Source organism: Camelina sativa, chromosome 9, assembly GCF_030686135.1.
Source record: "Camelina sativa cultivar CO46 ecotype springtype chromosome 9, ASM3068613v1".
NCBI lineage: Eukaryota > Viridiplantae > Streptophyta > Magnoliopsida > Brassicales > Brassicaceae > Camelina > Camelina sativa.
In genome coordinates, this window is record NC_141888.1 from 5,260,098 (window position 1) to 5,285,091 (window position 24,994).

Sequence of the window (24,994 nt, forward strand, 5' to 3'; positions counted from 1 at the left end):
AATTATAATTATGTATATTTTATTAAGAATAACTGAATAAAAAATTTTACTAAAATATAATATATATTATTAAATTTTGATTTTAAATAATTTTGGTTTAAAGTTATAATTTCAGTTTAAATGATTAGAATTTCAATGAATATCACGATATTTATTAGTTACTATATTTATTGTTAATGATAAAATATATATATATATATATATATATTAGAATATCGATGGATGAACATATAAAAAAACTAGTATTATTTTCATCATTGAATCGAGTTATATATTTTAATTTTGATCTAATCCATAAAGATACAAAAAAAAACTGTATTTTAAAAATGTTAAAATAGATGAAACCATGAAGGATTTAAACCATGTAGGAGGGAATTTTTAAAACATTTTGGTTATAGTTAAGGGTTTTGTGAAAAGATTCTACTATATTAATTGAGAAGTACAAATATGAAACTAACCTTAAATGTGTAAAAAATTACATTCAATTGCCATTAGAAAACTTAATTAAGATTAATAAATTAATTAAATAAATATAAGTAATTAAAAACAAAAATTGGGGATACATTAAATAAAAGGAATTGTAGAAAAGTAACAAAAAAATCTATTATAATAAAAACTAATCCGTATTAGAAAAAAAAATTTACAACTAAGATTTTAAAAATCTTATCAAATAAAATCTACAACTACAAATTTTATCCTACTATATTAGTTGAGAAGTGCAAATATGAAACTAACCTTAAAATGTGTAAAAATTACATTCAATTGCCATTAAAAACTTTAAGATTAATTAATTAATTAAATCAATAAAATTAATTAAAAATGAAAATCGGGAACACATCAAATAAAATAAATTGTAGAAAAGTAAAAAAAAATCTATTAGAATCAAACTAATTCATACTTAAAAAATTAACAGGTAAGATTTTAAAAACCAAATCGAATAAAATATACAGCTATAAATTTTATCAAAAAAAAATTTTACTATAGGTTAAAATTATTACAAACAAGAAAATGAAGCCACAGAAAAATACAATGAATGTTGTTTTCAAAGAGACATTTTAAAACTTTTACAAGCTATATTTAGTTGCTCTTTTTTACATGTTATTTAGGATTGTGTTTAGTTGACAAAGGTTTAAACAATTTTATTTATTATATACAAATGTTTTATTGACAGGTTTTCAAAAAACATTTTTAAATACAAAAATTATAATATAAGCAAACCAAATTTTTAATCACAAACTATTATAAATAACATTATAATAAAATAAATTATTACAAATTTTTATTAAAAAAATGTTCAGCCCGCGGTTCTCCGCGGGTTATTACCTAGTTTTATTATTATTTTGAGTAGCTTTGGCTATTTCGTTTTTTTGGTGTATAAATAGTTCCGTTCAAGTTTTTTTGTGGATTTTATATGATTTTGGATAGAATAATTATAATTAATAAAAAATAATATATTATTTTAGATTGTATTATAGATTTTTAGTATAATTAAGTATTATTTTGTGCATATTATATTAAAATATTAATTTTTAGTAAATTTAGATTAATTCAGTATGACGGTTCAATATTACGGACGAGATTAAGGGGGTGTATTGAATAGAAGATTTTAGGAGATTTGCTGAGATTTTAATATTTCAGAATTTTGGGAGATTTAGAGTTTTATTTTGGGAGTTATGAAACCCTAACGTCCGCAGTCTAACATCTTCGTCTCCGCTACGCTACCTATTCAATTCAAGCAGCACCGTCTTTGTTTGGAAAAAAGCTTTAAATTAAACAGCAACAGTCAACACAGAATTCTTAAATTCAAGCTTGAGCAATGAACCGATGGTTAGTATATCTCTTTGTCAAAAAGAAAAGAAAGACGATGGTTAGCATCAATATTTTCCGAAACTCAAAAACCAATTCGTGTCTTTTAACTTGTGTTGTTCGATTTTGGCTTTGACAGTAAAAAGAGTGGTGAAAATGAGAATAATCAAGGTGTTTTGAATGCGGACAGGATCAGTCAGTTGCCTGAAGCCTTGATTGTGAATATATTGTCTTTGCTTACTACAAAAGAGGCCATAGCCACGAGCGTTTTGTCTAAACAATGGCGCTCTCATTGGAAGATGCTGCCTAAACTCACGTTCCGTTCTAACCAATCTTACTATCACAGCCGTGAACTCGGGACGTTTTTAAAGGACGTTTTCAAGACTTTGCTTTCACACAAGGCTCCCGTTCTACATAGTTTTCATCTCTCAGTTGTGTTAGATAAATGTGACGAAACGGATACTGGAGTATTGATTGGAATTGCTCTTTCCCGCAATGTACGTAAGCTGGTACTCGGTGTTCAATGTTACGATGGGAAAGTATGCTTCAGATTTCCTAGATGCTTGTACAACTGTGAAACACTAGAAACTTTAAGACTCACTTCTAATGTTCATATAGATGTCCCTTCAACATTTTGTCTAAAATCTCTTAGAACTATGGAGCTTATCACGGTGGACTTCAAAGACGATGAATCATTTATTAACCTTTTATCTGGCTGCCCTAATCTCGAAAACTTGGAAGTGCAAGGAATACTAGAGAACAGTGTGAAGGCTTTCACTATTGCAGTTCCATCTTTACAGAGGTTAAAATTTTATAATTACAGCTATTTTGAGCCGCTTGCGGGCTATGTGATAAATGCTCCCTCTTTGAAATACTTGGATATTGAGATTTGTGGTTATGGTCTTGAGTTTTGTCTTATTGAGAATTTGAGGAAGCTGGTGGAGGCAAAGATCATTGTTGTCTCTAAGATAATCAATGAGAACCTTTTGGAATCTCTAACTTCGGTCAAACGTCTGTCCTTGGAATTGCCACCCTTGATGGTACATCTTTCAGGTTTTCCTTTGCAATTAATTTAGTTTTGTTATTATATTGTTTATGTGCTAATTCTGACTCATGCACAGGTCAAGTTTTCCACCGGCAGCACCTTCTATCAGCTTGTATATTTGGAGCTACATACACATGCAGAGTGGTGGAATCTACTTACCCTCATGCTTGATAGATCTCCTAAATTGCAAGTCCTAAAGCTCATGCACGTAAGCATATAGTTCATCCATCAGCAATTTTTCCAGCTAGGTTTTAAGGTTTGATAATTTAATATAATAAGATACATTGCATGTGTTTCCCCCTCATTGATCTTAGCCTATGGGTTGGAAAGAAAGCCCAGCTCCTGGAACATGGAATCAACCAAAGAATGTTCCTGAATGTTTGTTGTCTCACCTCGAGACATTCAAGTGGATAGGCTTCGAATGGAAACAAGAAGAGGAGATCAAAGTGGCGAAATATATTCTAAGTAACTCAAAACGTTTGAAAAGAGCAACTTTTTCCTCATCAAAACCCATCACTGATCCTAAAAAGAGAGATAAGATGGTCGAGGATTTAAATAGTGTGGTCAGGCCTTCGAGTTCATGCCAGCTTCTGTTCAAATGAAACATATTAGGAATCTTTGTTCTCACAGGTAACATTTAACTATGTTTTTTGTTCAACCGGTTTCTAGGAAACTAAATTCTGTTTAGGTGAAATAAAGATTTTGGCAATTGCAAATGCTGTCATTTATAGAATTCATAGGTTTTTGATTATCGCGGCTTATTAATTTAAAATATAAATCAAGTTTCCCCTTGTTGTTATGAGGAATGGCTCAAGAAGGGAGATCGTCTGGCCTTTAAGAAATGGAATCAATTATCAAAATATTTTCCTGAATGATTGTTGCCTTAACTTGGACGAGGGACTTGAGACTCTTGAGGAGTTAAAAATTGTGGTCAGGGGTTTCGAATTCATCATGCCAGCCTTCTTCTGGTCAAGTGAATTTTGTTTGTTAGTAAAAGAGTCTTGCATGTTTCACAAATCACTTTTACTATGATGTTACTTTAATGTTTTCTAGACGAAAATAATATTTTATTAAGCCTGATATGAAACATAGTTATTATTATACAATGAGGGATTTAACCAAATTACAGCGTGAAAAGAAAATGGAGTCTATAGAGATCATTAAAGCTCTCAACAAAATGTGAATTTCTTTCTTCTTTGTTTTTTTGGGATAAAATGTGAATTGATGTGACCAAAAGGACATTGTTATTTACAAAATCCGAGGGGCAAGGAGCTTACTAGGAATGGGTGAATCATTGAGACAACAATCTTCTAAAGCATTTACGGTATCTCTGCCAGCTAGAAGAGTGTCACACTGAGGAACGGTTAAGTTTTACGAAAGATAAACCGCATTGGTTGGTTTTAATGGAACCTACTGTACATTGTGTAACATTGGAGCTTACGAGATTGCGGATCCGTTCTTATGTCCCCAACAAGGAAAAATCAGTTTTTGTTACGTAGTTGGTTTAAGCTTGATTTTCGTTTGGTTTTCTATGCTCTGGTTGAGTGCTCTATTCCCTGAAACTTGTTTCATTTGATTCATCGTGTTGATTATGGATAAATTTACAGAGATGAAATTTGGAACTCCAAAATCTGATGTCTTCGCAAAGGTTAATAATGCTTAATTATATCTTCACTGATCCATTTAAAATCTTGAGCAAGACTTAGCCATATCTTCTTCTTCAGAAGAAACAAAGGATGATGTTCTCTTCTACCATCTTCATGATTGAGAGGGCACAGACATGATTGACAGTTTCCTTTGTTGGCACGTATCATGTATCATCCAAAATTCTTCTTCTTATACTGCGAGACGCCAAGACTTCAAACGTGTACTTCGGTTCAAGTTTTAGTCGGAATCCATCTGGTTTTGGATTTAATGAAACAACAACAATACTCGTTATTTAGTCAATATAGCAAAATTATAATGAAAATAATATTTTGAACTTTAATTTTATCATTAAAAAAAAAAAATTGCTTATGATTATTATATATATAAGCTAGTTAGAAACCCAAAACAATAAACAAAACAAAATACCCCATTCTCTACGGAGTCTCGTTGGAAACCCTCTGATTCTCTTCTGCGTTTGGAGGTCGAAGAAGCGCATGTCTTGTTTGTGCGAGAATTCAACAGAATAAGGGGATTTCAACAAAATTCTAATCCAATGAAACGATGGTTAGTCTCTTTTGTCTGTTTTTAGGGTTTCTTACAAGTGTAATAATTAAAGCTTCAAAATCTAACTCATCTTTTAATTAATCTTGTTTCGTTTTGGATTTTGACAGCAAAAGAGATGGTGGGAACATGAATATTCTAGGTGTTGTGAATGAGGACAGGATCAGTGAGTTGCCTGAAGCTCTAATTCTGCAAATATTGTCTCTGCTTCCTACCAAACTTTCCATAGCCACGAGTGTTTTGTCTAAACAATGGAAGTCTCATGGAAGATGCTGCCTAAACTCAAGTTTGATTGCTGTCGCGGACTTGGCGCAGCGTAAGAACTGGTTTGTAGCTCAATCAAGGGAATTAAGTTATTCTCTTGAGACCTACTTCGCTCAATCAAGAGATTTGTGCAAATCTCTTGAGACCGACTTCCTGTTTTTGATGAAACTAATCGAATCAAGACACGGGTTGAGAGAAAATCTCGTTTATTAATTATCAAAAACTGCTTATTAAAAGAGACGATGAAAAGCTTATATAGGCGAGGTCACAATCGACCTTGAGACACCAACCCTAGACACGTAAGGCTAGCTAAAATAGAAGTTTACTTAGAAAAGGAAAACATAAAATGGAAATACTAAAGCACCAATAAATCCTTGATCCTTGAATAAGAAGTCATGAAGATGTCGCTACATCAAGTCCCTCCGGGTTTGAAAGATTCGACCCCGAATTGAGCTCATGGTCTTTAGGAAGAAAACGAGACAGATACTTGACGTTGAAGACATCAGAAGTATTGAGATCTGCAGGTAAATGCAAACGGTAAGCATTGTCATTGATACGTTCAAGAACTACCAACGGTCCAATCTTCTTTGCCTTGAGTTTGTTGTACGCACGCGCAGGCATACGATCCTTCGTAAGAACAGCCCAAACAAGATCACCGACTTCAAAAACAAGCCTACGACGGTGGACATCAGCTGATTTTTTATATTGTGAAGTCGAGGCTTCCAAATGTTGCTTAGTTTCAGCATGAACTCCTTGAATGGCATCCACAAAAGTTGTAGTATCTCCGTGAAGACGGGTTCGGTCTGGAAGTGTAGATAAATCACTTGGACCACGAGGAATCATACCATAAATCACTTGAAAAGGACTAAACCCGGAACTTCGATTATGTGCATGATTGTGAGCAAATTCTGCTTGGGGCAACTTTGAATCCCACGACTGAATAGATTCACCCACCAAACAACGAAGTAAATTACCCAGTGACCGGTTAACGACTTCAGTCTGGCCGTCACTTTGTGGGTGATATGCTGAACTCATATCAAGGCTAGTGTTCATCATTTTCCACAAAGACCGCCAAAAATGGCTAAGAAAGCGGGAATCACGATCCGAGACAATAGAAGATGGCAATCCATGAAGACGATAAATCTCACGAAAGAAAAGTGTAGCAACTTGAACAGCATCAATAGTACGCTTGCAGGGAATAAAATGAACCATCTTAGAAAAACGGTCAACCACCACAAAAATAGAGTCAAAACCTCGTTGCGTTCGCGGTAAACCCATGACAAAATCCATACTAATATTGGTCCATGGTTGAGTAGGCACAGGTAAAGGAATGTAGAGACCAGCGTTTGTAGCTTGACCCTTGGACGTTTGACATATCACACAACGTTCAACAAAACGTTCCACATCGCGACGGAGAGACGGCCAAAAATAAGATGAAGAAACAAGGTGGAGAGTACGATCTCCACCCACATGACCCTCATTATGTATCTCCACAATAAGCTGTAAACGAAGACTGCAATCCGGAATACATAAACAAGAATCACGAAAAAGAAACCCATCATGTAAGGAGTAAGCAGAAGAGCGGCCAGCATGAACATCTTCCATAATACACCCAAAGAAGGGATCAGAAACATAGAGATCAGCGAACGTACTAAATCCCGGTACAGAGACGTGTAAGACTGCAAGCACCGCATGTCTCCGGCTAAGAGCATCAGCGACTCTATTAGAAACCCCTGAAGTGTGCTTAATAACAAAAGTGAATTGTTGCAAGTAGGCTACCCATGAAGCATGACGAGAAGAAATTTTGTCCTGGCTGCTAAGATGCTTCAAAGCATCATGATCGGTATAAAGAACAAACTCCTTATGAAAAAGATAATGGCGCCAATGTTTGACAGCTTGAACAACTGCATAAAATTCAATGTCATAGGTGCTATAACGTAAACGCGCACCAGCCAACTTCTCGCTAAAGAAAGCAATGGGGCGAGTATGTTGGCTTAAGACAGCGCCAATTCCTGTTGTGGAAGCATCACAATGAAGCTCAAAGACCATAGTGAAATCAGGCAGTGCGAGAATGGGAGCCGAGCTGAGCTTATCTTTGATTAAAGAAAACGCCACGGAAGCTTCCGGAGTCCACACAAAGGTGCCATCTCGAATACAACTTGTAATTGGGGCCATCACACTACTAAAGTGTGGGACGAAACGCCGATAAAACGAAGCCAAGCCATGAAAGCTACGTGTTTCCGACAATGTCTTAGGTTCAGGCCAAGATTGTATCGCAGATACTTTGCTAGGATCCACAGCTAATCCATCACCAGACACTATATAGCCCAAGAAGTGGACTTGACGTGAACCAAACTCACACTTTTCATCGTAGCAAAGAGTTTATCACGGCGAAGAACCAAGAGAACTTCACGCAAATGACGGATGTGATCATCAAAAGACAAGCTAAAGATCAATATATCATCAAAGTAAACCACCACAAATTTACCAATGAATGGTCGGAGAGCTTGATTCATGACACGCATGAAGGTACTAGGAGCATTTGATAAACCAAAGGGCATAACAAGCCATTCGAAAAGCCCTTCTCGTGTCTTAAACGCCGTTTTCCATTCATCACCCGAACGTATACGAATTTGATGATATCCACTTTTTAAATCTAGCTTGGAGAACACAGATGCTGCACCGATCTGATCAAGTAAGTCATCAAGTCGAGGAATAGGAAAACGATAGCGTACCGTTATTTTATTAATAGTGCGGCTATCAACACACATCCTCCAGGAACCATCTTTTTTGGAATAAGGAGAGCAGGCACTGCACAAGTACTCAAGCTTTCACGCAAAAAACCCTTAGAAACCAAGTCCTCGACTTGTTTTCGTAGCTCTTCGTGTTCACTTGGACTCATTCGATAATGACTGAGATTAGGAAGAGCCGCATCAGGTACTAGATCAATACGATGTTAAATGTCACGAAGAGGAGGAAGGCCTGGTGGCAAGTCATCAGGAAAGACATCATTGAATTCATGGAGCAGGGCTTGAAATCCGACAGGAATGTTAGGTGTAACGGCAGTCGAAACAGAGGTGGAAAGCAGAACAACTACGATTCCCTCTTCTCGTAATGCAGATTCAAAAGGAGCATGCCTCAAAACTAAGACAGGGTTAGACGGAACCTTGTGTGTTAGCGGAAGAGAAGGTTGCAGTGTAAAGTGACGGTTGTTGAAGCGAAAACTGTAGGTGTTTAAAAATCCATCATGCTGAACTTTGTTGTCATAAATTCAAGGGCGATCCAACAGAAGATGGCAAGCATCCATAGGTAGGACATCACAATGGAGTTGATCTTTATAAGCATTACCAATAGAAAAAGACACCAACGCCCGCCGTGTGACAACAACATCTGTTCCTTGGTCTAACCATGCAAGCTTGTAAGGTGATGGATGAGGCTCTGAAATGAGATTAAGCTTTTTGATAACAACTTCTGCCACAACATTCTCACAACTTCCCGAATCAATAATAAACTTGCAAACTTTGCCCTCAATCGTACACCGAGAGTGAAAGAGGTTATGACGTTGAGGATGCTCATCCTCAGCTCGTGGAGTTAAACATATACGTCTCATCATCAACAATGTACCATCATCGGCTGGCAAATCCTCTGTTGTGTCAGGATAATCATCATAAATTACCTCAACATCGTTGCCAGTGTCATCAAGTAATAAACCACGACGGTTACGCGTCGGACAGGCTGATTGACGATGCCCCGGTTCTCCACAAGCAAAACAACGGAGAGTTCCAGTACGTACTGGTCGGTTCGCGTCAACAGGAACAATAGCTGTCTCTTTGGCTTGAACAGGAACGGTGACTTCTTGTGCAAAAGGAGTAGCAGGGTTTGGTTGGCGATTCAGACGGGAAGAACTCCAACCCGAAAAATTGCCTTTGGTCTGTGTTTCAATGGTGATTGCTTGTTGATGAGCTTCGCCAAGAGAAAGAGGGTGAAACAGATTGAGTGTGTGTTGAATCTGTTGACGAAGTCCTCCAATGAAACGAGCGATCAACTGCTGTTCTGAATCTCTAACTTCCACACGATTCATTAATAAAAAAAATTCAGTAGCATAGTCTTCAACCGTACGATTCCCTTGACGTAAATTCTGCAGTTTGTGGAACAAGAGTTGCTCATAATTGAATGGCAAAATATTTTTTTGCATATGTTTACGAAGCTTGCTCCATGATGTGATTTTTTCTTTTCGCTGACGTGACCGAGTTGTTTTCAATTGTGCCCACCACGCTGCAGCTCGTTGTCGAAAACGGATCGCAATCAAAGGCACGCAACGTTCTAAAGGTACATGTTTAAACTCCAGAATTTCCTCCACTGTGACAAACCAATCCAAAAGATCTTCGGGTGAAGAACCTCCATGAAACTCTGGAATCTCTAGCTTAAAGCTTGATTCCCACCTCCCGTCATTATCATCTTCTCCGTTTTGACGAAGAAGCTTCACCTTTTCTTCACCAAAAGGATTCTCGTCAAACTCTGTTTTGTCATCGTCGTCAAAAATTTTGTCTTCCTCCGGAGCCGCTTTACGCAAACTCATCGCTTGAACCACCGTTGCTAAGCTCTGAACTTGAGCTCGAAGTTCTGCGATGGCTTGGCGATTAAGCTCTCCCTCACTTGGCTGGACTTCTTTCTTAGGTCGCGGCATGGTTACAGATCGTAACCTGGCTCTGATACCAACCTGGCGCAGCGTAAGAACTGGTTTGTAGCTAAATCAAGGGAATTAAGTTATTCTCTTGAGACCTACTTCGCTCAATCAAGAGATTTGTGCAAATCTCTTGAGACCGACTTCCTGTTTTTGATGAAACTAATCGAATCAAGACAAGGGTTGGGAGAAAATCTCGTTTATTAATTATCAAAAGCTGCTTATTAAAAGAGACGATGAAAAGCTTATATAGGCGAGGTCACAACCGACCTTGAGACACCAACCCTAGACACATAAGGCTAGCTAAAATAGAAGTTTACTTAGAAAAGGAAAACATAAAATGGAAATACTAAAGCACCAGTAAATCCTTGATCCTTGAATAAGAAGTCATGAAGATGTCGCTACATCAGGACTTGAACTCGGGAATGTTTTCAGGACTTTGCTTTCGCACAAGGCTCCGGTTTTACAGAGTTTCCATCTCAATGTTCGTTTAGGTACATGTAACAGTGTACTGGATACTGGAATCATTACTGGAATTGCATTATCCCGCAATGTGCGTGAGTTGGTACTCGAAGTTGAATCTGACACGTTTTTCACGTTTCCTAGATGCTTGTATAATTGTGAAACACTAGAGACTTTGAAACTCAAGACTAGGGCGGCTATTACGGATGTCCCTTCAACAGTGTGTATGAAATCCCTCAGAACTCTGCACCTTGACGGTGTGGACTTCAACGACGATGATTCTGTTCTTAACCTTTTATCTGGCTGCCCTAATCTTGAAAATTTGGAAGTGCATAGAGATCTAGGTACCAATGTGAAAACTTACATTATTGCAGCCATCCTTACAGAGACTATCAATTTATAATAACTATCGTGGAAATCAACATTATGTGATAAGTGCTCCTTCTTTGAAATACTTGAAGATTCAAGGGTTCAATGCTCCGGAGTCTTGTTTGATTCAGAACGTACCTGAGCTGGTGGAGGCCAGTATAACGAATCTAGATAACATAATCGATGAGAACCTTCTGGGACCTCTCACTTCAGTCAAACGTCTTTCCTTGGCTTTATCACCCGTGAAGGTAGATTTGCATGTTGTCTTGTAATCGATTACGTTGCTATTACATTACTCTTTTTGTACTAATACTGTCTCATGCTCGTAGGTGAAGTTTCCTACCGGTAGCATCATCTTCAACCATCTTGTATACTTGGAGCTATTTACAACTAAAGTAACGTGGTGGAATCTTCTTACCCTCATGCTCGATAGTTCTCCTAAATTGCAAGTCCTCAAACTCAACAGTGTAAGCAAATTAATGTTCATATATGTCTGTAATATTGCCAGATTGGTTTTTAGATTTGCTGATCTATATATAGAAATAACATGCGTTGTATTTGCCCCCTCAGCGAGGTTGGATAGACGATTTTGTGGCTCGTGGAGAATGGAATCAACCAAAGAATGTTCCTGAGTGCTTGTTGCTTCATCTGGAGACATTCATGTGGGAAAGCTACAAATGGGATCGACAAGATGAGATTGAGGTGGCGAAATACATCCTAAGTAACACAAAATATTTGAAGAGAGCTGCTTTCACCTTAAAAAACATCAATCTTGAAGATAGGCGTGTGGTGGTCAAGGATTTGAAAAGTGTTGTCAAGGATACAAATTCATGCCAAATTCAATTCAAATGATGAAAAACGTATAACATGTTAGGAGGGTCTTTGTTAGAAACTGTTTCTAGGGATTTATATCTCCTTTCAAGATGTTGAGTTTCAGTCACGTTTGGGAATATATACTACAATCTTAAGGTTTGAGTTTTTAATTTAATTGTAGCTTTTTTGCATGTGGGAGAATTACGTAATCAAAAATAGATTTGATGAGTAAGAATTCTAAAAGAATGGTAAAAAAAACGAGAAGTATTCGAAGCTTTCTTGGTCACTATCAAAATCATATGAAAAAAATCCCATAATTTCTTTCTAAACCTCAATTTGTTTAATATGAAGAATGAAAAAAAAAAACAATTAAATCAACCGCGATTAGCTGTGGAGGAAGGTACATTTGGAGGTATTAGAAGCTTTTTGACATTGTTAAACCTTCTTCTTATTTTCGTTCCTACTGCTGCTTGTCTCTTCCCTTTCTGCTCCTTAATTAAGAAACGTACATTATAATTTGTAAAAGCGTTAGTGCGTTACATTTTCAAACGCAATATGCAAAAAGAAATTAAACAAGATGTTACGTTGCATGCATATGAAGTTTGTATTCGAGTATGTTTGAGTTTTGTTTATTGTTGTTACCAAACTCAACTTTTCAAGCATTCAAAATTTGTGTTTTTCGTGTAATTACTATAGTATATACCTTGTTTTCATCTGAAATGTGCTTGTTCCGTTGCAAGTCATCGTCTGGAAGTCATATATAACAGTTGCATTAGTATCAACCAAATGTAGTTTAGGTCCTTGCAACAAAATATTATAAGAAACATTAGCAAACAAACGAAACTTAACTGTCATCATTAGGATCTCTAGGGAAAACGCAATAAATACGAAAACTGGGAGATGAGGGTGAAACTTTTAGCTCGTCTCCTTTCTCTTCTTCACCTTTACATTCAGTTTCGTCCTCTTTACTCGTCTGTTCACCATTGGTTTTGGAATTTTTACTATGTGTTGATGATATCTCAAGAAGGTCTTTATCCGAAACGAAACTATCAGCAGTTTCGCTATCTTTACCGATTGATCCTTTCCGAGTTATAATCTTCAAATCCCCACCTTCTTCTCCTCCTTCATCTGTCTCCGGCCTTGAAACACCACAACCCATTTTGTAGGAAAAAGCCGGAGCAAAGGTAGGGAACAAAATAGTTGACCAGAGAAAAAATTAGTCAGACAAAGATAACGTCCATTGACACTAAAGAAACAAGAAAGTAAATTTTTTTTTTTTTTTTGTTAATTAACCAACAAAACAAAAGAACCACCAATTTAAATGGGAGATGGTCTTATCTCTTGACTAAAATTAGTGAACCAAAAAACCTTTTTAGTAAAGTAGGTTATTTTATCCCTTATCTTTTCATAGCAAAACCACTAATTCATCATCATTACAGATAACAAACCCTTAGGTTTGAGATTTTTTGTAGGGAATTTCTAACAAATTCTACAAATCTGGTTTATTAGTTATAGCATACTCTCACACAAGTTTTAAAAAGAAAAGTTAGGTTCAAGTCCAAAAACATATGTAAAATCAGGATTACGCAGTCTATACTTGAATATTTTTTCCAATTTAGAGGTGTAATTTGGTTTAATCTAACTAGAAATGTATAACTCAATGCATACTTCCTTCCATTTAAGTTTAAATGTTATTTTAGATATTTAATAATACAAGTTTTCAGTAGGGGTGGGCAAAAAAAAACCATAATTCGAAAAACTGAACCGAACCAAACCGATATAAATGGTTTGGTTTGGTTATAGTTTAGTGTAAAAGTTCATTTGGTTGTCATATTTATTAACCAAATGGTTTATGTTTGGTTTGGTTAAAAACCGTAAAACCGAATGATTTTTTTGGTTTTGATGAATATTTAGAATATCTATATATAATTATTGTATATGTGCACTTTATTATGTTTAATAATATCTTTACTATTTGTTTATTGGAGTTCTAACTATTTGAATTATTTTCTTTGGATTTTACATGGAAGATTTGAGTTAACGAAACTAGATTAGATTCTGTTATTTAAAATTATGTATACCTTATTGATTGATGTATTATTTCTATTTTTTGTTTATTTTATGCAACAAATTTAATTTTTTTGTGTGTAAGATATGGAATAACCTAATTAAACCGTAACCAAATCGAAACCAAATCGAACCGAGATACATATGGTTTTTATATGGTTTCATTTTTTATAAAACCGATAAACCGTAAAGCCATAGAAACCGAACCAAAACCAAACCGAAAAAACCAAACACCCACCCCTACTTTTCAGTAAAAGTTCATGTTTATTTTCTAAAAACTAATCTAACATCTATTTATTTTCTAAACTAGCTAGTTGCTAAAATTGGTTTTTTAGGGATTTTAACAACAACATATTTTCCTCTTAATTTTATAACTAGGTGTTTCCCCACGCAACGCGTGGGTTGTGGTGTAGTTGGCACTTTCTTGTTTTTCTTGTTGGTCTTTTTCGTTTTCTCTTTTGTATTATTTCGTTTTAATTAGGCATATACGGGCTTTGCCGTCACTTTTATTTATACACTATATGTTTATACTATTTCGTTTAGATGTGTATAATTGTGGCGTTTATTATTTATGAATTATGAAGATGTTGTTTCTTGCTTTTGAGGATCCAATCTTATCATTGACTGATATTGTTTCTAATATATTTATTGTATTATAGATTTTCTAATTAACTGCTTATGTAAACCCTTCATACGTTGATATTGCAATAATAAGTTATTTTTTAAAAAATAATTATCTTCCGTGTAAGTGATTATGTTTGTATGCCCATGTTTTGGTCTAATATCAATAAGATCGTTTCTGTTTTTCTTTAGTTGGCTTTGAAACCAATTTTGAGTTAAGCAAATAATGGGTCGAATTATGGTGTTAATAAGTAATATAAATTCTTATGTATATATATTGTATATATGTGACTATAAATTTAGCTACCTAAAAAATTATGTAATATTTAATTACAATCTTGAACATATATATATATATATTTTTTTATTATTTGTGGGAAAAATGTATGAAATTATTGGATAGAAGTTATTTTTGAGTTAAATGACCTTTAATGTCTTTAAAGTGAATTAAATATTTATAAATTTTTATATGTGTCTTGACTTTTTTAAAAAGGAATACCAAGTGTTTCCTTCCAAATTTGAAGTGACATAGTATTTTAGTTTTCTTATATGATTTTATGAACTTCAATGTAAAAAAATTTCAAAGTAATAAGTACACTCACTGATTGAATTATAAAATTTGGAGAAATGTTTATTTCGATTAATCATCTGCTCTTTTAAATAAATTAAATAAGTATGTTGTTATTCCTACAAATAGGACAACATATATTATAGTTTAACCATGGAGCTAAGCAATGGAAATAGAACTTGTGATTGCAAGACAAAATGCTTATATGTTACACATTGATCGTTTAAAAATGAATAGGAACATCTAATTCTCAAATAAAGTTGATTGTTTTGTTAAAACCAACATATGTAAATTTAAATTTAACTATGCAAATTTAAAAAATAAATATGAATAGATTAGAAAGGCAAGAAATATAAAAGAAATATTTTTTTATATAAATAAAATAAAAATTGAAAACAGTGTTAAATATATATAATATTTTCTACATTAAAAAGTAGAATCAAACTCTTACAAGTTACAACACATATGAGATATAACAACATTTGATATTGGTAGGAGAGGAGGAGAGAATGTTTACTATAAGATGGTAATCCAATTAGATAATGGAGATGAATCTTCAAAAAATAGAACAATGTAATATATATATATATATATATATATATATAATATTTTCTAAATTAAAATATAGAATCAAACTCTTACAACACATATGAGATATAACAACATTTGATATTGGTGGGAGAGGAGGAGAGAATGATTACTTATAAGATAATAATCCAAATTAGATAAAGGAGATAAATCTTTTAAAATAAGAACAATGTAAAATATATATCATGTAGTCTCTAAAATTAAAATTTAGCATTAACAATTTACAATGATATTTCATTTGTTTTTTACAACCAATACAACAAAAATAAGAAATCAAAAATAACAAAAAAACACGAAAAATGATTTGAGGTATTGTAGAAGAGAATGAGAGAATGTGAAAATGAGATAGTAAAAGAATGTCAATATGAGAGAATGATAGATTGAGAGAATGCTTATTTATATGATAAGAAATGATGGAAGTTACATTTAGAACTATGGAGTTACAATAGTAATTTATTGTGTTTGAATAAAATTGAGTGGTAGAATATGATTAATGCATAATTTATTTTATTTTCAGTTATAATTTTATTTTAATGTGTGAGTTAAATGTATTGTGTTTATTGGGTCTTAAATATTGTTTAAAGTAATTAGAAAGCAAATAAAAAATAAATAAAAATTAGAAAACATTAAATGAAAATCAGCCAATAAGGACAGACCAAAACCTTACTTTTATATATATGATATATTGCTTTAAACTTTGAAATGAGAAATATATTATAAACAATAATTTTACATGAGAAATATATTAATTTAGCCAACCAAAATATGAATATAAGTTTAGCCAACCAAAATAAATAAAAAATATTAAAATTTAACCAAAAATATTTTCTCTTGAAAGATAAATAAGTTAGTAGGAGGAATGAATTAATGTACAATTATTGGATAGGAGTTACATTTGAGTTAAATGGAGTTACATGTCTTTAATTATAAATAAATATTTATTTTTTTTATAACCTAAAATAAAAGGAATACCAAGTGGCTGAATCAAAATTCACATGATTTGGTTGTTTGTTGATATAAACTCAACACTTACACATAATATTTCAAAATAAAAAATATTACTTTCTAAGTGACAAACTAAATTAGTTTTCTTATAAAATTATATGAATTCTTCAATCTCAATAATTTTTTAAAATCCCAAGGATAACTTATATTTTTTTGGTTTTCACTCATCAATTTAATTTATAGTGCTAGATTTCATACTAATGGTTTCATCTTTAGAGAATTTAGTGAAATGATATTTTTAAAATTATATTTTATTTTTATATTTAAGTTTCAGTTGAATATGTTTTGTTTTTTGGATCATTTTTTATTTTGATTAAAGACACAAAAAACCAATTGTTTAATTATGTTCTTTTTGTTTTCAAAAACCTCAAATCATAAAAAATATATATATATATATATATATATTATGTTGATCTCTGCAAATTTATCAATTGGATCACAAAACAAAATAGTCTTTATAAATGGATAATTATATTGATCTTTATAAATTATTAAAAATGATACATGAATATGTGAGATAGCCAGAGACATAATAGATAATTACATATGGATCACTTAAACTTTATGATCTTATTGTGTGGTGAATATTGTAAGGAAGTATGAAAATAATGACTTATAAGATGTTAATATAAAATATAAAATGGAGATAAACATTTTAAAAGATTAAAATAAATATATAAGATATACATATCATACAAACTCTAAAATTAAGCTTTTACAATAATATTTGATTTGATTTTTTATAACCCATACAACAACAATAACAAAAAAATACAAAACAAAACAAAAAAAGAGATTTGAGAGTAGTGGAAGAAGATGAGAGAATGAAAGAGTGATAGACTAAGAGAATAAGATAATGAGTATTTATAGGAAGAGAAATGATGAAAAATTACATTTAGAAAAATGAGAGTTACAATTTTAATTTATTGTTTTGTTTTAATACAACTTAGTGGAGAAATAAAGTTAATGCATAATTTATAGAGAGAATTTATATGATTTTAATTTTATATTATGTGAGTTAAATGTGAAAATTAATTGTTTTTAAATTTGTGTTTTAATATAAATATTTTTTTTTGTTAAAATTGTATTGCCAAGTGGACCAATAAGCAGAGAGTAAAATCTTACTTTTATATATATGATTTTTTGTAACAATTTCGATTAATTAAAAAAAGTTTACCTGAGATTTTTGATATATAACCGAATATTTTTAAACGACAAGAACAAATTATGTTGAAGAAAAAAAAAACAGATGTTACAGAGCCCAATTAATGAATGAAGAAGAAGGAGAAGCAGAGCAATCGGCGCATTAATGGCCAAAAACAAACGCCATTAATTTCACCTTCTTCTCCCCCACACACTCTCCTTTCATTTATTGCTCTCTCTCTCTCTCTCTCTCCCCCTTTTTTTGTTCTACGTGCAATTCAGAACATTGATTTCATGTCAGGCCGTAAAAATTCAAAAAAAAGTCAAAGTTTACACGACGAACATACTGAAACCCATGACTGCTTTTTACCCATTTCTTTAATCGCTACAGTCAAATCCTTAACATGGGTTTATCTAAAGACACAACTTTTAATCATGGGTTTATCTAAAGGCACGACCTTTAATCATGAGATTTTGATTCTAATCCTAATTCGATAACCTTGCATCTCAGAGACTTCTCTTGGCTCTCCCTTGTGGTGGACGGTGATGGTGTCGATGGATTTGTAAGGTTAGGGTTAGGTTTTGGTGGAGGAGCTGAACAAACTGGGATCACTGATCTGATGTGAACAGCTGGAGCCAGTTTCTGATGGTTTAACCCAAAACTTGGGAAGTGCAAAAGGTTACTATAGTTGTTTCTTCTTGACTCCACTGATGATGATAAAGCAGGCGATTTGATTATCAACTCTGGCTTAGGAGGAATAGGATCATCTAGGCTCTGTTTCCTCTCTGCATATTCTTGACACTTCTCTAGCAATGACTTGACTTTGGATTCTTGTTGTGGGAGATTTGTTCTTGATGGCCAGAATCTAGGTGGTGGTGGTGAGGGTGATGAAGATGAAGCTTCATTGGTATAAAGATTGATCGATTTGAGTTGCTCACACAACAAGTCTCTTGTGGTTGTTGTTTGGCGAATTGTTCTGATGACTGTTCTTCTTCTTGACTGATTTGGTTCTCTTCTTCTGACTTCTTTGGGTCTAAATCTTGAAAGGACTCTTGCAACTACCTCTTGTTCCTTCTCTTCACCTCTCAGTGGGTCCAATCTTGGCACTGTGTAGGAAAGTGTGAAATGAGAGACATAACAACAAAGATTGAGTAAAAAGGGTTGGAGGTTAGTTTTGGGTACTTTTTCTCAAGGAGAACCAAGCTGCAACAGCTGCATTCTTCTCAGCTTGCTTCTTAGTCTTTGCTGATTCTCCCTTGAAACTCATTCCAGCAAGCTCCACAGTGCAAGAGAATGTTGGGATGTGACCAGGTCCTGATCTCACACTTGTGTAAACAGGTAGATCAAGACCAGCTCGATGTGCTGTCTCCTGAAGCAGATTCTTGTAGATCCCAGTCTCATCCTTAGAAAAAACAACCAAACAGCATGAGCACTTTGAAAACATGATTCAAATAATGAGAAAGAACTTTGCATGCTTTTGAGGGAATTTAGACTTACTAGAACCCTAGCAGTTAGAGATTTTGAAGGACCCTTGGAAGAGAGAGCACAAAGAGCAACTTCCGCAGCTGAATGCTCAGCTTGTCTGAGAGTGGAACAATAGCTTGGGCTTTCAAATTTCTCACCATTGAAGTTTACACTAGCTTTGAATCTTGGAGCATGATCTGGTCCTTCTCTTGTGCATGTATATGAAGGGAGATTGAAACAACTTCTCTGTGCTAGCTCTTGCAACTGATTCTTATACATACTTTGAGGCCTTTGAAAAAAAAAGCAGAGAGATTGAGAAGACGATTAAAGAGCAACAAAATTTGAACTCTATCAGCTATAAGGGTTTAAAGAGAAGACAAAGGAAACCCACCTGCTTAAATTGGTATTTAAGTGTTGGTGTCTTTTATATAAACAGAAGAGCGTGTCTCTATCATGTGATGGACCTTAAGGCTCTACAGTGTTCAAGGGAAAGAGAGAGGGAGAGAGAGAAGTAGCAAAAATACAAAGAAACTCACTTGGTTTAAGTTGCCATTGAAGGTTTTTGGTGTAATAAGTGTCTGAATAAAAAAAAAAAAAGCTTAGGGCTCTCTGATGTTGAAAGTGAATTTAGAGGACAGACAGATAAAAGATGAAAAGAATAGTTTCAGAGGTTTTAGAGCTCTCTCACATGGTGGTTCTATCACAAGTAAGGTTCCTAATAAAGAGGAGCAGAGGCTACTAAATGATAATAGTGACATTTCAATTGAACCATGGTCCATTGTTATATTTTTTTTTTTTTTCCTTCAAACACTCCATTATATTAGATTAAAAGTTTACAAGCTTCCTTTGAAGAGGAGCCAAATACACCAATAATCTTACACAGGAGGATAAAATAAACTACAAATAACGATCTTAAAAAGAACATAAAACAAGCTTTAAAGCTTGACTTGAAACCATAAAAGTGACAAGATACATAAAGAGGACAACAAGTCCTAAGGGTAGAGAGTTGCCTCACACAGTGAGACCGCTCATGGTGAAGGATGACCGACCACTGCCACATAGTCAGCCACCATGATAACCATTCCTGCAGACGTTGCAAAAGAACGAACGCGGTGTTTGGATTCCGTGCGTGCACCAAAGATCCCTGGAAAAGGTGGTCACACGCTGGACAAGACGAGAGTCTTGAAAACCAAGAACCTGAAAGGACACTTGGAGAAGGTATTGTGTTGTACAAAGCTTCAATTGCCATTACTATGTCTACCAAAAGACACAAGCGAAGAGGAGAGACAGCAAAATCCTTGATTAGTTGTAAAATCCATATGCCTAATTTTAGAGGGGCTTTCTTGAAGTATTTCCTAAAAAGATAGGCATACACTCTTCCATTTGAGGTCCATTGTTATATTTAATATATATGTTGTATATATTTGTCTCTCCATCTATATAAATGTATGTAGTACTGATGAAAATCTTATCGACTCTCTTTAAGATCCTGTCTTTATGATCTGCTGTTTTAGATTTTCAGAAAATTCATTAAAACTCTATAATTCAAGGCTTTAATAATTGATTTGGACATTTTCTTGACTATGTCTTTGACACTGCGGAGACCTTTAGCACACTCTTCTTCTGTAACCTTGTCCTATGAAACAAAAACAAATTGTATTAATATAGAGGAGAAACAAATTGAATTAATATAGAACAAAAAACAACAAGAGCATTAAGGGGCTCTTATGCATTAACTGTAGAGCCATGCTTCAGTGAACAACTATAAAAATGTTCCGTCTTTTGGTCCACATGTCTTAATAATTCAGCTTCAGCTTCTTGATAATAAGAGAATTCTTTTGTTTTTCTCTAATACCTTAAAACATAGATCTCTGGTTAAATGTATTAACATACAGCTAAAAGAAAAGTAGAAGAAAAAAAAAAACAAATCCAGAAGAAGCTCACTCATACAAACAGCACACCAATTCAACCTTTGAATACCACAACAAAGCCAACCCAACCCAACACAACCACTTTCCACATTAAGAACACTAGCAAGTTCTATCCCTCCACAAACCACAAGACTGATTTTAAGCTGAATAATCCAAAACACACACATTTGAAAAAGCAAAGAAAAAGTAACTCCCCTCAGATTTTCTCTAAACCTGTATTCACCATACCGAAATTTCGGCTCTGTTCTTTCTTCATTCAGTTTCTAAACCGTGTATTCAATTATGTAGGCCGGTTCTCAGTTACTAAACCGCTTCCGCTGCTGCTTCCTCCGCCGTTTTGGTTTTGTTCTCCTACTCTGGCTGCTAAGGCCATAACTTCTGGTGACATGTCCCAGCTTCCGCTTTTCCTTCCCCAGCTTGAGCGTCTCGGGTGCATTCCCGGCCTATCACTCTGTTCATCAACTGTTGTCCTAATGTCTGGAGATAGCTCGCCTAACTCACCGTCCTTAACATGTAACCGCTCATTGTTACCATGTTTACCGTCACCATGATCTGACATTGTCGGACCCATGTCTGCCCAAACAGCCTTCCTTCCCATTTCAATGTCATCATTGGCTTTACCCATGTTTGGACTCATAAAACCGCCTGCTACAGATCTAGGAGGCAATGGAGGTTCTCGCTGGACCATGGCTCTGAAGTCATTCTTTGAAGGAGGGATTGAGGAACAAAACGTTTCTTTAAAGTTATTAACAACTCCCTTGTTATGTGGGTTGCTTCGTCGATCATATCTGTAACGGAAATTCTCATATGTAGTCTGCATTAAACAAAGGAAAATCGACGGTTACAGTGATTCCGAATTTTCTAAAATAGAGGAATCAGGATTGGATTGGTTAGCAACATACCTGGTTCGTGCTGATGAGATATAGATGGAACACTGTTAAGCCACCAACAAACCACATTGATATGAATGTGTAGATTATCAGAACAATGGAGGCAGGAGTTTTAAGCATAGCCTTCCAAGTGGTTGTATGCTCTGAATCCGTAATCTTTCTTATATAGACCCAGCAGAAGGCAAACACATATATACAGAGAAGTGTCGTGGAGAAGACAAACATGAAGAAGAATCGGTAGTTCCTCTGCAACAACCATTAGAATATGAGATTACTTTTTAGGGAATTATGGTTAATGTGGATAGTTTAAAGACAGTTCCAGTTGGATTGTGACTTACCATCCCAATACATTGGCCAACCCAAGGGCAGTGATGGTCAAACCTTTCTACGCAGTTGTTGCAAATTGAGCAATGAGAGCACCGAGGCGGCCTATAGAGCATGCAAGTGTCACAGTATTTGACCTTAAACGTGACACCATTGAGCTCTACTTCCTTAATGCGAGGCAGTCGCAGCTGCGGAGTCTGGCCAGCCCCTGCATCCATGTTGCCATCAAGAGCTTCAGGCTCTGGAGGATGAGCATTTCTTGGGATAATACCTGGATCTCTTCCAGATGTAAGCAGCAGAAGAATTAAATCCTGAAGAAAGAAACGGAATTATATGGAAAGTCAAAAACTTGGTGAATACAACAAAATGAAAGCATCAGCTTATAGAGAACATATACAAAACGAGAAAGACTATACACTTACATAAATGGTGAACACGACGGCAACAGCTACTATTGATACTCCCCAGCTATCGGAGAAGTCATCAATAAGCTTCCTTGCGACAAAGATACAGAAAATTGTAACAGGGACAGCAATGAGACAAATGGTCAGCGCCAGTGATCTTACATCTGGCCCAAATACAAACCTTCCTTGAAGAAAGAATATCTGCAAATTTGAAGGAAGAAACTTTAACACTCCAGTAGAGAAACTATCAAGAATAATAAAGCATTTCTCAATAACCAGAGAATCATCTAGAACGAGAAGGTTATTCAAAACCTCCTTATAAACAGGCATCAAACTATATATATATATAACAAACCAAAGTAACTGAAACCATGATTGAGCTATATATAGATAAAGTGAAAATGCCTTGTTTTGCTTAAAACCATCCCACCACAAAAGGCTTCTAAAAAGCTTATGCCCACCAAGTGATACATACGAAAACGACATCAAAATCTAAGGATTCTCGAAAAAGGCAATAGCTGGACTGGATTCTCCAAATGACTATCAACACAAACCAAGTTCCAATTTGAACTAGGTTGAAATAGAGACATAGCTAAAATCAAAAAAAAAAATTGGCTTAGGCAAACTAAGAAGAACAAAACCAGAAGATGCTTTAAGAATGAGAAAACCCAAACTCAGAGAAGACAAAAAAAAAAGGACTCACATTGCTGCCTTTCCAAGTTTGGTAAACCCTTAAATCACCATTGGATCCAGAATCAGATCGCTGAGGAGGAGGCACTACATACATATCTCAACCTCAATTTCTACTACTTCAATCTCTCTCTCACACACACGACGGCGTCACCAAGAACTGAGTTTTACAAAACTCGTAAGTATTAAAAAAAAAAAAAAAACCCCAAAAAAGGGAAGACGAAGAAGGAAAGAGACTAGGTTGGGTAAGAGAGAGAGAGGAGTCTCCGGCGGAAAGGATTATTCAGATTTCCGGCGAAGTAAGCCGACAAGGGCACGAGTAAGCCAGCGAAAAAGAAGGGGTTTTTTTTTTGTTGGCCTCTCTGCTTCCCCCAATTTCAATGGTGGGTTCCTTTCCCCACACCCTTTTTTTTCTTTTTGGTGTCTTCTCAAAAAAAAAAAAAAACTAATAAAATAAACTGTGACCGTCGTTTTTTATATTTTGACAGCGGAATGAAAAAAGTAACATCAGCTGACGTGTTATTTTTTTATTGGTTCATCACTTAGTAAAACGCAGTCAAAATTACTAAGGTGGTGGACCATATCTCCTTCGTCATTTCGCTAAATAAAATTAGGAGTTTGATACAGAATATAATTGTTAATTAGGCATGGGATATTCCGGTATTCAGATTTGTTTATAGAGGAAAATTTTTGATTTGGGTTTGGTTTAGTTTTATACTATAGAATTAGGTTTATAGACAATGTTATTAGGCCCACTTGTGGTAAATTCATATTTTCAAGGCTCGAAGAATATTGTAATGTTTGTTGTGTTGTTACACAAGGTTGAGTACATCATTACTCATGTTGCATGTCATCATTTTTCCTTTACATCTTTTTTCCCTCGAGATTTTTAAAAAATAACATTCTTATTTTCTTTTGATTCATAATTTACCATCATTTTTTATTATACAAAAAGAATCTCACTATTATATTTAATCAATCAAGATATCTGGAATCAAAGGAACAAACCAAACCAAGGTCGAGAAAAAAGAAAACCAAACCAAATCCAAAACCGATAAAATGTTATATCAGATCTTAATATTTTAAGTGATTTGTATAAAATTTACAAATCTTATCTTATTCGATCAAGGATTTTAAAAAGTCTCATGAAATCCATGTTATTGAATTGATAATTTAAAAATCTACTTTAAAATCCACTGTTATTCAAAACAGTTTGTGGATTTAGATTTTAATAAGTTTTAGAGGGGGGGTATTGAATTAGAATTTTAAAGGATTCTTGTTTTTTTATTAAAATCTTCTATTATTCAATTTGTGATTTTTAAATCACTATCCAAATCTAGTGTTATTGAATTTAGAATTTCCTTAAAATCAGTCAAAGTAACTTAGAATATCTTGTTATTCAATCATAGATTTATAAAAATCTTATAAAATCCATTGTTATTCAAATTTGACAATTTATTTTGTAGAAGTGTTTTAACATTGATTTTAAAAGATTTTGGATAGTTCTTTAGTTGAAAACTAGTGAAAAATAAGAATGGAACAATCTTACCTACATATGTGTTTTTTTTTTTTTTTTTTTTTTTTTTTGATCAAAGGTAGGTTTCCATTCATTCAAATAGAAACAATACAGAGGAAAGGAATTGAGAT

The 24,994-nt window shown here is 34.3% G+C and overlaps 4 protein-coding genes and 1 pseudogene across 6 annotated transcripts; 2 read left to right on the forward strand and 3 right to left on the reverse strand.

Annotated features, from left to right (window-relative positions):
• The first annotated feature begins 1,952 nt into the window (after positions 1-1,952).
• LOC104715018 (putative F-box/FBD/LRR-repeat protein At4g13965) lies at positions 1,953-3,465 on the forward strand. The gene is made up of 3 exons (XM_010432476.2): positions 1,953-2,846; positions 2,928-3,059; positions 3,166-3,465. Exons 1-3 carry the CDS (start codon positions 2,106-2,108, stop codon positions 3,451-3,453), a joined length of 1,161 nt encoding a protein of 386 aa, XP_010430778.2. The 5' UTR covers positions 1,953-2,105; the 3' UTR covers positions 3,454-3,465.
• A 6,543-nt stretch (positions 3,466-10,008) lies between these two features.
• On the forward strand, positions 10,009-11,690 carry LOC104715019 (putative FBD-associated F-box protein At1g55030; annotated as a pseudogene).
• Positions 11,691-11,916: 226 nt separating this feature from the next.
• On the reverse strand, positions 11,917-12,948 carry LOC104710508 (uncharacterized). Of its 2 annotated transcripts, none has more exons than XM_010427126.2 (3): positions 12,501-12,948; positions 12,355-12,398; positions 11,917-12,136 (listed from the first exon to the last, which is right to left on the reverse strand). In XM_010427126.2, the coding sequence occupies exons 1-3, from the start codon at positions 12,808-12,810 to the stop codon at positions 12,026-12,028; spliced, it is 465 nt and encodes a 154-aa protein (XP_010425428.1). In that variant the 5' UTR covers positions 12,811-12,948; the 3' UTR covers positions 11,917-12,025. The 2 variants fall into 2 exon arrangements, with proteins under 2 accessions (XP_010425428.1, XP_010425427.1); XM_010427125.2 differs by having other exon boundaries at positions 11,917-12,142.
• Positions 12,949-17,933: 4,985 nt separating this feature from the next.
• On the reverse strand, positions 17,934-19,861 carry LOC104710509 (double-stranded RNA-binding protein 3-like). Of its 2 annotated transcripts, XM_010427127.3 has the most exons (4): positions 19,500-19,861; positions 19,142-19,397; positions 18,827-19,046; positions 17,934-18,750 (listed from the first exon to the last, which is right to left on the reverse strand). In XM_010427127.3, exons 2-4 carry the CDS (start codon positions 19,385-19,387, stop codon positions 18,104-18,106), a joined length of 1,113 nt encoding a protein of 370 aa, XP_010425429.2. In that variant the 5' UTR covers positions 19,388-19,397; positions 19,500-19,861; the 3' UTR covers positions 17,934-18,103. The 2 variants fall into 2 exon arrangements, with proteins under 2 accessions (XP_010425429.2, XP_087322663.1); XM_087466537.1 differs by lacking the exon at positions 19,500-19,861 and having other exon boundaries at positions 19,142-19,489.
• Positions 19,862-20,944: 1,083 nt separating this feature from the next.
• On the reverse strand, positions 20,945-23,986 carry LOC104710510 (putative protein S-acyltransferase 7). The gene is made up of 5 exons (XM_010427128.3): positions 23,361-23,986; positions 22,676-22,858; positions 22,268-22,564; positions 21,942-22,175; positions 20,945-21,853 (listed from the first exon to the last, which is right to left on the reverse strand). The coding sequence occupies exons 1-5, from the start codon at positions 23,442-23,444 to the stop codon at positions 21,320-21,322; spliced, it is 1,332 nt and encodes a 443-aa protein (XP_010425430.1). The 5' UTR covers positions 23,445-23,986; the 3' UTR covers positions 20,945-21,319.
• Positions 23,987-24,994: the final 1,008 nt, after the last annotated feature.